The 11979-nt window shown below is 40.5% G+C and overlaps 1 protein-coding gene across 2 annotated transcripts; it reads right to left on the bottom strand.

Moving 5' to 3' along the window:
* Positions 1 to 57: 57 nt before the first annotated feature.
* LOC106914049 (monocarboxylate transporter 9) lies at positions 58 to 7455 on the bottom strand. 2 transcript variants are annotated; one of them, XM_014980597.2, is made up of 6 exons: positions 6526 to 7455; positions 5550 to 5807; positions 4061 to 4204; positions 2743 to 2838; positions 1519 to 2394; positions 58 to 1411 (listed from the first exon to the last, which is right to left on the bottom strand). In XM_014980597.2, exons 2-6 carry the CDS (start codon positions 5746 to 5748, stop codon positions 1227 to 1229), a joined length of 1500 nt encoding a protein of 499 aa, XP_014836083.2. In that variant the 5' UTR covers positions 5749 to 5807; positions 6526 to 7455; the 3' UTR covers positions 58 to 1226. The 2 variants fall into 2 exon arrangements, with proteins under 2 accessions (XP_014836083.2, XP_014836082.2); XM_014980596.2 differs by lacking the exon at positions 6526 to 7455 and adding an exon at positions 5927 to 6498.
* Between the last annotated feature and the right edge of the window lie 4524 nt (positions 7456 to 11979).

Below are 11979 nucleotides of genomic sequence, written 5' to 3' on the forward strand. Positions count from 1 at the left end.
AATTCTGACCCTATAATTTAAAATATTAAGACTTCATCATAAATCAATACACAGTGCTACTAATCAAAATGTCTTTATTGGCACATTTTAAATAAACAAAAGAACTGAAAGGGCAAACATAAATACTACATTATTAAAATAAAAAAAAAGAGGCTACAATATACAGCTGAATGGCTACAGTACCTTAACATCACCTTCTATGAACAAAATAATGCTAAACACAAATGTCCCAGATTCACTCTCAGACCTGAAGCTGGAGCTACCAAAAACATCTCTTGTGGTTTACTTTACAGTATTCACAGAGTTCTAAAAGCCTGTTACACTTTAAATCACAATAAGAACCTTGATCACAATTTTTAACCGCTCTAAGGCCAGTTTTGTGCATATAAAAGTCACAAGCACATAGGGTTTCACAAACTACGGCTAACACAAAGATATAGCGGTGCACAGATGCACACAAAACAAACATTTAAACACAGAATGTGTTGAAAAGGACCAGGTAGGTCAAACTGAATGTCTGTGAGGTCTCGTGATGAGGACATGCAGCATGTTGCAAAAGATACATGAAGTGTAAGTTATTGTAAAACATTAAAAACAAGTTCCATGCACTTATATCAAAATCTCATAGCAAATAAAGGCCTATGAATTGGTTCTACAGGCATTATGTGATGGCAGGGACTGGCTATAATGGATGCTTTGGTAGTATTCAGAATAGAGAGCTTGTTTACTGAGACCAAAATACAGAATCAGGTTTTACTTTGACAGGTATAAAAAAATAGTTTGAACCAACATAAATGATCATCTATGTGCGTTTTGACATGAAATTTTAGTGTATTTTTACACTTAGTGGTTTTCAGGATCTTTTTCCTGGTCTCAGGTGGCATGATGTCATGTTTTCAAAGCTGCAGAGAAGAAAAACTAATAGTCTTCACATAAAAAAAGAGAAATTTTGGATTTTTACCAACATTGTTCTGTTAACCTCGTAAAATGAGGTAATAATAAGAAAAATATTCATAGCAGGCTTTAGAGTCGATACTTTAAAAATATCAGTTGTAAATGGGTTGAACCTGAGAACCTGGTATTTTGAAATCTGACAACAGAAATAAAGAAGAAACCCCAGCATGTTCAGAGAAAAAAATTCCTCCAAGGGCTTTTTTTTTTTGGGCATAGTTCGGAAACAGTCAGTCAGTAGCAGGTGCCAGGATCTTCATGAAAGGTGCTTAAATTCATGCTACTGAGGCAACTTTGTCACAGGTGCTGGTGTATTGGACTTCAGGTTTGTCGTTCTCAGAGGGCCTCCTGTTCCAGCAGGGAAGGCTGAGTAGAAAGAGAATGAACGCCCCCAACAGAACGCAGATACCACTGAAGTAGAACGCCAAGTCGTATGACTGTGTCCAGTCGAAAAACCACCCTGAAGAGTGAAATGAAAAACACCATGGTAAGAATGGTCAACAAAGCTTCAGACAAGCATTGTCTTGTGTAGGGTGTTTAAAACATGGATAAGAACAATCATCTTACCTACAACAGGAGGTCCAAGCATGATCCCAAATCCCCCAAAGAACATAAGGATGCCATGGGCTTGTGTCAGTCTGTCTAAGCCAACGATCTTAGTAGTGATGTAAGAAGTAAGCGACCAGTTTCCAGAGAAGAAACCAAGGATGGCTGTCAGGATTTGCAGTCCAACATAACTTTTGGTGATGGGGATAAAAAGTAGTACCAAACCTGCTGCCAACATTGTGAAGGCATAGAGATAGACGCCGTTGATCCATTTGATGTCCACCAGGATGCCCAGCGCTAGTTTGCCTATGCAAGTGGCAATAGCACCTATCGATACAAGAGGAATGACACTAACTTCTTCAATGAGTCCTCCACTCTGGGCCACGTCCTCAACAAAGAGGACTGGTGGAAACGCACCCAAGCTGAACAGGAAGATGGCAATACAGAAGGCCAACATTTCTTGGTCTTGTAAGATCTCGTACAATGACTGCATGTACTTGGAGTAAGCCTTTTGCTTTTTCTTGATTGCTTTTACAATGGCTAGCCCAGCCAGGTGATCCTCTTTCTTTTCTGTTTGAATGGACAAGTCCTTAGCATCAATGGTGATGAGCAACTCCTTCACCGTGAGAGGTTTCTCTGGAGTGGTTGTTGCAGAACCCACTGCGATCTTGAGGTCATCGAATGGGGGCTTGACGAAGAGCTGCTCTTCTGTGTTTCGTTCGAGGGCGGCCTTTTGCTTGAGGTAGTACCCTGGCATATTCAAGGGCCTCATGAAACCAGAGCACGCCATGAGATTCAGTGCCATGGCTCCGATGATGAGCAAGCAGCCATCTAGGCCATAGAGGACAATCAGCTCGTTTTGAGCAGTGGCATAGATGAATGCGCCTACACTTGTGCCTGCATGAGAGGAAAGGACAAAGATTTAATGTTAGTGTAAAATAAGACCGAAAATTATAATGTTGTAGTCTCTAAGAAAATAAGGTGCTCAGTCTTCTACATAGTTCTATCTTACAACCCTAAGGAGTCAAACTTCCTGACCTATTACCAAGGAAGTTTTCATTCTCCACCAGGCTAAACGTAGTTAACAGGTCAGTCCACCTGTTTTATTAATAGGCCTATCTGGCTTAACTACCACATATGTTTACCTGAGCTTTGTAAGGCTTCCAGCAGCTCATACACTAAAGAAGTGAGCATGGAGAACAGGAAGGCACCCAGAGATCTCAGGGGAGAGGTAGGCAGAAGTACCTGTGGTGACAATGCCAAGGGCAAGGCCGCGTCTCTTGTCAAAATACTGACAGGTGATTGTCAAGGTGGCTGCGTAGACAAGTCCACAACCCAGGCCTAGGAAATGAGAAAATATAAAACGCATTAGCCTGGATGAAAAGGACAGCCTTTTCTGCACCTACAAATGTGTTTTGACTGTCCCATGTTGTAGAAACACGTTTACTTTCAAAGGGTGGTGTGCGTCACAAGATTTATGCAACACACTTTGGAAAACATGCAACATGATGACAAGTAAACAAGCTACATGTGCTTGCTCAGCAACTGTCAGTTATCTCTAAAAATAAATTGCTCTTTAACTATGCAGAACCTTCCTGGTCAGTGCACCCTGCATTAATAGCAGCATGGGCGGTGAAAGGGTTTGCCAGAATTACGTACGCATGGACAGCCACTTAATATGCAGCAACAGGTGGTAGCTGAGTCCATGCATAACCACCAGTCAGCGAACAAAGGCAGTAAAAGCCCAAATGGGAATTTTGACTGAGTCATTAGTTCTTATTTTTCTGTCAACAGTGGTCAGTAATGGTCAAACAAATGGAGTCATGGTTAGCTGTACATCCTGTCATCCTTTCTGGTCCATTGGTATTCATTAACTAGTAATTAAGGCTAAAGTCAGTCTCTGATGTTACACAAGAGTTTGACTCAACATGCACTCTTGCTTTTTTCCCAGAGATTATACAATGTGTTATGAGATTGTTATAGGTTGGAAGGACACAAGGGTAAATTTGCACCCAGGAACAGAGCAACATAAACCACATATTCTATTATTATAAGATAAGATCCACATGGATAGTGCCCTCTAGACCCATAGCTCTCTAACCGTGAGATTTAATCTGTGTTTGATTGTACTCAGCAAGTAAGTTTTGCTTCAAAAGGATACTACTCTAATGGAAAATGAGGAATATCTAACAAATCCATCAGAAGAAATTTTAGCAAATGACAAAGAAACAAAAATTACCAGGCCTGCATTGTAAATTGACTGTAAAAGTAACTCCAAACCAATGTTAATTTGGGTTTGTCCACTTTAGTTTGCAAGTAGACAAACCAGTAGCATCCCCCCCACCCCCTATTTTCTTTCCTTCATTGACCAGGTTATTTACTTTTAGTAGTACTTCAAAAAGTGCAGAGCAAATGGATATGAATGATTTGTTTCATGATTTAATATTTATGTCCTAAACACCTCAACCTGGAAAAGAGCAAACTGTGTAGTAATTCAAGTGAAGACTGATTAAAAAAACAAAACAAAACAAAACAATTGCAGGTAAAATAAGTGAACCCTTACCAACAACAATTCCATAAGAAAATATGAGGAACTGGACGTTTGGAGCAAAGGCACTGAGCATCAGGCCGCCTGCCACCATAACACCACTGAAGAGGGTAACAGGACGTGCTCCGAAGTTGTCTACGCAGGCGCTGCAAATGGGACCTGAGGGGAAGACAGGGGAAGGAAGGCAAAGGGAGAGAAAAATAGAGTCAGAGGAAAATGGCAGTGTGATCGGAGCTAAAAATATCAAACTAAGAAAGAGCAGAGAAGATATAAGCTGCTGTGTCATGCCTCTAGCCAAACTGCTGCCTCTAGCCAAACGCCTCAGATGTGTTGTTAAACTACACCAAAGGGCTTGAATCAATTTTGTAGCTTTGACTTTCCCTTAGGGTGAAAAGGAAAGGAATTCTTAACTTTCAGGCAACACCTCTACAGCGAGTGCCTCTGCATGAACTCTAACAAACATTCTTTTTTCACTAATGGAAATACATCCATGTCCTGAAGCCGGTGAACTCAAGCAAGCCGTTCCTATTCTCATTCCTCTGAGATCCCTTGTAGTGATTTCTTTTCCTCCTGTCATCTTGTAGGAACTGCAACACTTCAGCTGCTGACAGTCAGGACACGTGTCTGGGTCTTGCCCATGCAGGCCTGAAGCCAGATCTCTCTAGTTCAGATTTTCCCTCACACTCTCGTTTGAGACTGACAGCCAGAAGCCAGGCTGAGAGGCGAGCTGTACCCAATTCACAAGTCTATCACTGCTCTTGTTTGTCAGCGTTCCTGGGGAGTAGATAAATGTCTAAAGTGTTGGCAAACTTTTCAGCAAGAATTTGTTCTGCCACATTTTAGGACACTTTCTTTTTGTTTTTCATTGTTCTTCTTCTTCTCCTTCTTTTTTTTTTTTTAGATTTTCCTCTGCATCTCCTCTCCTCTTTCAGTGTCTCAGCAGTTGGCTCTAGGACTAAATGATCCTCCTACGCTCACAGCAAGGATGACATGCACTCGCTTTGCTCTCTGGGAAAATCAATAATTGCAACTCTGCTCAGGGAGCCACAAAGTGCTCATAGTCATGATGCAACTTTGTCCATCTGTTGATTAATCGCCGTTATGAAAACGGTGCTGTATTTCTGCTCCATAATGTAATGGCTCCTTACTCATCAATTCAGACTTTGAACAAACACTGTGTTGCCTCTTTTATCAGTGGCACTGTGTGAGCGATTATAACTGGGAAGGAAAGGGTGGAACAACAGGTGAAAGGGTGAAAGGGCTCTTCAGGAGCTCCACTTTTCTAAACACTAAACACAGTATCATTATCCAAAACACAACATTCCTGCAAAGCATTGATCAAATCGACAGCAAGCAGCTGTTTAAAGTCTAAAAGTCATAAGTTGAATTTGCTGACTTTGGGAGAATTTAATCAATCAATTAATTAAGAAATAATGAATGTCACAGTAACTGGAAAAGGTACACATAGGTTTATTGCATGACTGCAATGTTTGCTGCTACTCACTGGCTATTAATCCCACTCCTGCCACCAGAGAGCCCACCCAGGCGGTCATGCCCTTGCCCTCCTGGTAGGTGTGCAGCCACTCGGGGTAGAGGACCCCCACGGACTGGGGTGATCCATAGGCCAGGAACTGGGCCATGAAGGATGCAGCGACGATCGCCCATCCCCAGCCTCCATCCAGGACTTTGGTGGACGAAGTCATGGTGCTGATGTTACTGGGGGCCGATGGGATCTGTTACAGCTTTTACTGAGGAGAAGTTCCTGGAAAAAAAAGAAGAAGAAAAATATATACGTATGTTGTTAATTTTGTCTATATAAGTGTAAAATGCAGCACATTTTTTAAAGCATGACCTACAACATCTCCCTGACTGTCTACTTACTCCTAGCCTCGATGTAAGGAGGGCTGCTGCAACACCTGGCCTGGGCAGTTGGTCACCTGTGTGAGGTCCTCGGCTCGATGTGACTGCAGCCTCCCCACAGCCAGCTGCCCTATTTGTTGCTGTCTGACTAACCACACCTTGCAGGAGGAGGAGAATGAGGCTGGTCTCCTCTCTCTGCCTCTGTGATCTGACTTTTCAGTGATTCCTCTCTGATAGGGGATGGGTGATCAGTTACAGTACTTTCTATAAATTATTTGGAGCCCATCGCATCTTTGCACTCCACTGCAGCATAATGAATCCCTCCCCGTATTACGTGTTATTTACGATCAAACTATAAAAGTAAAAGTTGATGCAATATGTTATTTGGGTTATAGATTCATCCGCTCGCAATGCAATGAAAATAAAAATGGTTGGTTTGGGTTTGTTTAAAGAATGTTAATTTTTTTTAACCCACTGAAATCTAATAAAAATCAAGATGCCATAATAACTCGATATTCACCGAAAGCACTAAAAAAAATGTTTGTGTCTTTTTTGCTAAATAACATTAAGGAGGGAAACAAAGCGGGTATAACGTTATTGTAAACAAACGTCGCACTCACCTCAGCATCTACAGCAGCAGACAGCGCCTGCGGAGCTGCGCGCTCCACGGGAACTTTTCATGTACAAAAAAAAATCTCTCTTTTAAAAAAAAAATCGGAATGCTTTGCCTTATGACGAGCTCTATGAGATATGCGTGTAAAGTGGGGAAACGCTCGACATCAACAGCGCTCATTGTGCGCTGGCTTTTTCTTTCTCTCTCTTTTCTTTTCTTTTTTTACTGCTTTGTAGCTGGTGACAAACCGGTTCAAAGCTGTTCTTGCTGGTCCAGCAGCAGCTCGAGCGCAGCCACGAGAGATGAGGAAGCGGTTCTTCCTCCCTGCGCGTCAAAAAGTGCCGCGCGCAGCACACCGGTTCCGTCTCGCTCCGCAAAGATGTGTTGACTGCTTTCGTTTGTGGCTCTATTTTCTATTCTTTTTTTTTCTGTGTTTGTATTCTTAAGCTTAAATCAATTACACATATTTAAAAATAAAAAAGCCCTAAGACAAGCGCGTTCACGCACAAAGAACACAGGAAAAACCACACTTATTGTTTTGTTTACCTGAAAAGTTCATTCAGCCGTAGGAGACAGTCTTTCTTTCTTTCTCTTTCTTTATTTCTTTCTTTAAAGAATTCACCTTTTCAAATTAATAAGAAAAGTTAGCGATGACAACCTGCATGCTTATGCGTGGAGCTGAGGAGTGCTTGTGAGTGGGCTCCTTCCCTCCAGCCACATTTTTAATGCTGCCATGAGTCCAGTCTGAACCGGTTGATGGACGATAATAACACCACCACGCAGCACCAGTGGGGTACACTACCTGAGGTCCCCGCACTGAGCCGCCTTCAAAACGCCCGAATCTGCTTATCTTCCATCATTAATATAATATAAAGAAAAAGGCTGAGAGAATACTGTGGAAGGATAAGTGCGACTTAAGATTGGGCTGCAACACGTGAGTTCACCATAAATAGCCTGATCAAGTGAGAAGCGACCGTAGGAATATAGTGTAAGGTGGCAGATGACGAACTGATTATGAGAAAGCTAAATGTTAGTTACTTAGAAAGATAAACAAATGCCTTACTGTGGCTTACAAAGCTCCATAACAAATTTTATGCTTTTTATTTTTACCCAAGTATTTTGTAAGATCAGCTTACCAATAATAATAATAAATAAAAAAAAACATTAGGGCTTGCATTTGCATTTAACCCCATGAGGTTATATGTTATAGAACCCCAATTTGCTCCAATTACAGCTGCAATGCATTTCAGGTTTGACTCTACGAGCTAAATTGCCTCATTATTCTTGGCAAAATACCCTCAGATGGATTAGATGGAAATTGCCTATAAATATTCATTTTCAAGCTTGCCACAGAGTCTCAGCTGGATTTACATTTGGACTTCGACTGAGCCACTCCAAGACAGTACATTTGTCAATCCAAACCATTCAATTGAATCTCTTGCTTTGTTTTTAGTGTTGTTGTCCCCCAGGGAAATTAAAGTAAGACCCAATCCCAAGTCTTCTGCAGTCCTTATCTGGGTTTTCTTCATTGATTTTCCCTCTGAGCTCAAATCACCTTCCCATCAGCTCTGACTAAACTTCCCTGTCACTGCTGGGAAAGGAAAAAAAAACAAACAAACAAAAAAACATTCCCACAGGATTATGCTTGGATGACCTTGGATGATCTGTTCAGGGCGAATGTCAATAAAACACATTCAATGGGGTGTAAATACATTTTGCAGAACATTGCATCTTCTTGTTTTCTTCTCGCTGTTAAGGTGTGAGGTCAGGAGGAACTGTTCTTTGTCACTCTACATCAGTACCATAAAATTATATCATCCAAAGCGATTGTCCCTGTTCTAAAAAAGAAAAAAACAAATCTTAAGACGCAGCGTACAGCATTGTCAGCAGAACAAGCTGAAGAGAAGGGTTGTAAATAAACGCCATGAGAATAAACGACCAGTCGAAACGAGGACATGGGAGATAAAAGGCCATAAATCGGAGGAAATTTTGGAGGGATGAATGGAGAGAAAAGTGCAAGCGGGTTTCAAGACAAAGACTTTCCTGGATCTTTGATGCGTTTTCCCATAACTGAGGTCAACTGACAAGAGGGGTGTTAGTGAAAAGGTTTAGCGTCCATAATCCCCATTTAATTGTACTTTATACTGGCATTTCACTGACAAGTGCCTCCAGACCAGTTTCAACTAGACATAGTGCACCTCGGGGACATGGTGGAACAAATTCAGGGGAGTTTTTAGAGTGGATTATTAACCGATTCTGGAATTAATGTCGGCTCTGAGCTTCAATGGGTCATTAATCCTGACAGCTTATTGACCTGTGAGTTTTAGGTTTTTAGGCAGAAAGCCACATTTTGGTTACTTAATACATTTTCCAAAGTGTCCTAGGAATATCAAATTTTTTTATTCAGTAGCGTTAAAAACTACTGAAGTTCAGTTAGATTACACTGGAAAAAGAGGCAAACTGTGAAACCTAAATTATACTCAATAGATTACTGAAGTCATTGTTTTTGTCATTAATAAACTCCAGTTGGCAAACGTCGGTGTTTTTCCACATTAACCATTTTATTGTATTGAAAGTTTTTTTTATGTGGTGTACTCAATTTGCATTTATGTCTATTTATTTGGCACTACTTCTGGACAAGTCCTTTCAGTCTTTTAAGAAATAAATCATAATTTCACAAGCCAGTGAAAAGATTTGTAATTGTGAAGCATCATCTGGCAAAAGATGGCAACATATTATGTTGAATTTGTTTTGGCTCCGAGTACCGCAAAAACAATTTTTAAATAGGAAGAGCTCTCCAGTCCAGGATGACGGACAAAATTAAATCAGACTTTAAATTAAATCAGTAGTTTAGTAGTATTTGGATATTTAGAAAAAAAAGAAAGCAAAGATAAAGGGAAGAAAGGTACAATCAAAAGTATCAACTGCAGAGCCAAGAAATGTTTCCACAAATTGTATTTTTTAAATAATGAGTTCAGTTGTTAAAGTGTACTTAAGTCCCTCAGAGGTCCTCTTACTATAAAACGCACACTAGTAAACATAAACCTGGATCATTTTGTTCTAATCTGGGGAGGCTCTACATTCCCATCATTTATTACGTGAGCTGACGTTGATATTTGGAGTACTTCTTTTTGCCTAGGACTTTCGTGAGACCTGAGAAGCAGCAGCCTGCTGTGCCTTCTTGCGAGAGGTCGGAAGAAAGCAGGCCCTCCCGCGAGCTGGATAAATCTCTCCAGTCCGGCAGCCTGGTTCCAGAGAGCCGCAGGGGTGAAAAGGTGACTTCAGCACCCAACATGGCCACCTGTGCCTCCAGCCTAGATTCCTACTTGGATTAGTTCAGGTTACTGATATAACGCGGCAACATAATAAGAAAACTCGGGACACAGAATACACTTCAACTTGCTTCACAACTCTCAGCAAGTCTTTATAGAGGAAAACATACTTGTATCACGCCTAGAGTGCAGAGTATATTTTGCTTCTGGTGAGCTTCAACTAACAGTGTGTGTGTGTGTGTAAATGATCTGCATTTACCCGGACTAACCTAATGGAAGACTAATGTGTCTCATTGTACTTTTTTTTCCCCTCTCACATGCTGTTATTACACCCACATTACAAAGGTTTATGGTGTTTAATGATCCTGGGATGATTGATTTATAGAAACCACTCCTCCAGTGCCCAGCCAGTCAGAACCGGTTTAAACCTTGCCGACTACATGAAAATTAGATGCTAGCACAGGGGAAATGTCTTGACCGAGCTGTACTGCGGCCGGGAACGTCACATGATGTGGTTATATAACGATAGATAAATATCAAAGAGTAACTGATTCCATATGTGTTTTTTGTTTAGCAGTGCGGAAAGGAATGCCACCCTGCTGGTTCTTGCAGGTACCAGTTTGGTCCCCAAGGTAATGAGAGATTTGAATAAATCTGCTAAATTTGGGTCGTCTGACATGTGATCATGAGTCCTTTAATGTGCCACGTGATTTCTGAAGCCACCACGGTTCAGCTTACCAATTATTACCATTTTAATTTCAAAAATTTCAATCACAAGTTATGTTTTTCACCTTTTTTCACTACATTGTTGAATAGTTCCCCCCTCCAAAAGTTCAATTCAACAAGTAAAAGTCATGTTGGACTCCACTGGAATGAAGATAACCATTTATTATTGCTAATTTTACTGATTGTGCAGCTAATGAAAACCCCCCAAACAGTTTTCAAGCAATTACAACGGTATACAAGACCAATAAAACATTTATTTTAAGACTGTTATGGCCCACACCATTGCGAGGAACACAGACTACTTTACAATTACCCAGCAGTCACTGACCTCCTCTACAAGGAAGTTAAGCCATATAAGGACACCGCCATTAAAAAAAGAAAAAAAGAAAAGCTGTTTTTATTTTATCGAAGCCCATTTACTGAGTAGAAGGAAGAAGTAGGGAAGGCACAGGTGCACAATCCACAGAGAAAAATGCAATTTTAAAAGGGTTATGAAGCAAAGTCCTTTCAAAAAATTTGAGGGAAGATTGACCAGATGCAGGCCACAGCTGGAGTCTGTGCTTTAAGAGCCACTCAACCAGAGAAAATGTAAGAAGTATTTTATCTAAAGTAAGGAGAACTGGACTGAAGCCCCTTGGTCCAAAGTCCTATTTTTAAATTAAATTAAATTCTGCTGTTCAAGATCCCAGAGTGGAGAGCCACAGAATGCAAATGGAAAGTTCCTGAAATGAGTTTGGGTCACGTCCCCTGCTGCTGTCGGTCCATTATTTTATCACGTTCTACCTCAGTAGTCCTGTCTACCTGGCAAATGTAAGAACATGTCATGCTTCCTTCACTGATGAGCTTTACAAAGACATTTTCCCCATTTTCCAGCAGGACTTGGAACCTGATCATAAGTGCATATACTACAAGCTATTTTTTTTTTTGTAGGTCAACATTTTTGTTCCAAGCAATCTTTTTTTTTTAATTGGCATTTTATGATTATAAGGAACTGAATTCAGGTTTTAACTAGCTATAAACCAAAATGAAGTATTTTATTCAGATCTTTTAAAGCAAGACATTTAAGCAGATGTCTTGTCAAACATATGTGAATCTTTGGGCCGTTTATGGTTTTATGAATGAGCATTAATGGCAAGCAAATTAAGGTAACCCTCAAGATATTACCAATGTCAGTTGTATTTATTCTTTTTTTCCTATCCCTTCATTTTCGGACATCGTCAAAAGAAATTTTAACATAGCAGCAGAGGGGAAAAAAATAAAAGTAAATGACAAAGTCCAAGAAAGAAACCTGAATGAAGATGTGTCCGAATGTATAATGAAACCAAACGTAATTTAAAGCCGTCGTTGAAAATCTGGATGCATCAGAGATGTTGAGCCTTTTAAACTGAAGACTTTAAGACCCTGCAGGAATCCTGTCAGACCAATGAGACTTCAATGAACAAAATTAGAAATTTACACACAAC

Source organism: Poecilia mexicana, unplaced genomic scaffold (assembly GCF_051168715.1).
Source record: "Poecilia mexicana isolate PSO_F unplaced genomic scaffold, ASM5116871v1 scaffold_15, whole genome shotgun sequence".
Taxonomy (NCBI): domain Eukaryota; kingdom Metazoa; phylum Chordata; class Actinopteri; order Cyprinodontiformes; family Poeciliidae; genus Poecilia; species Poecilia mexicana.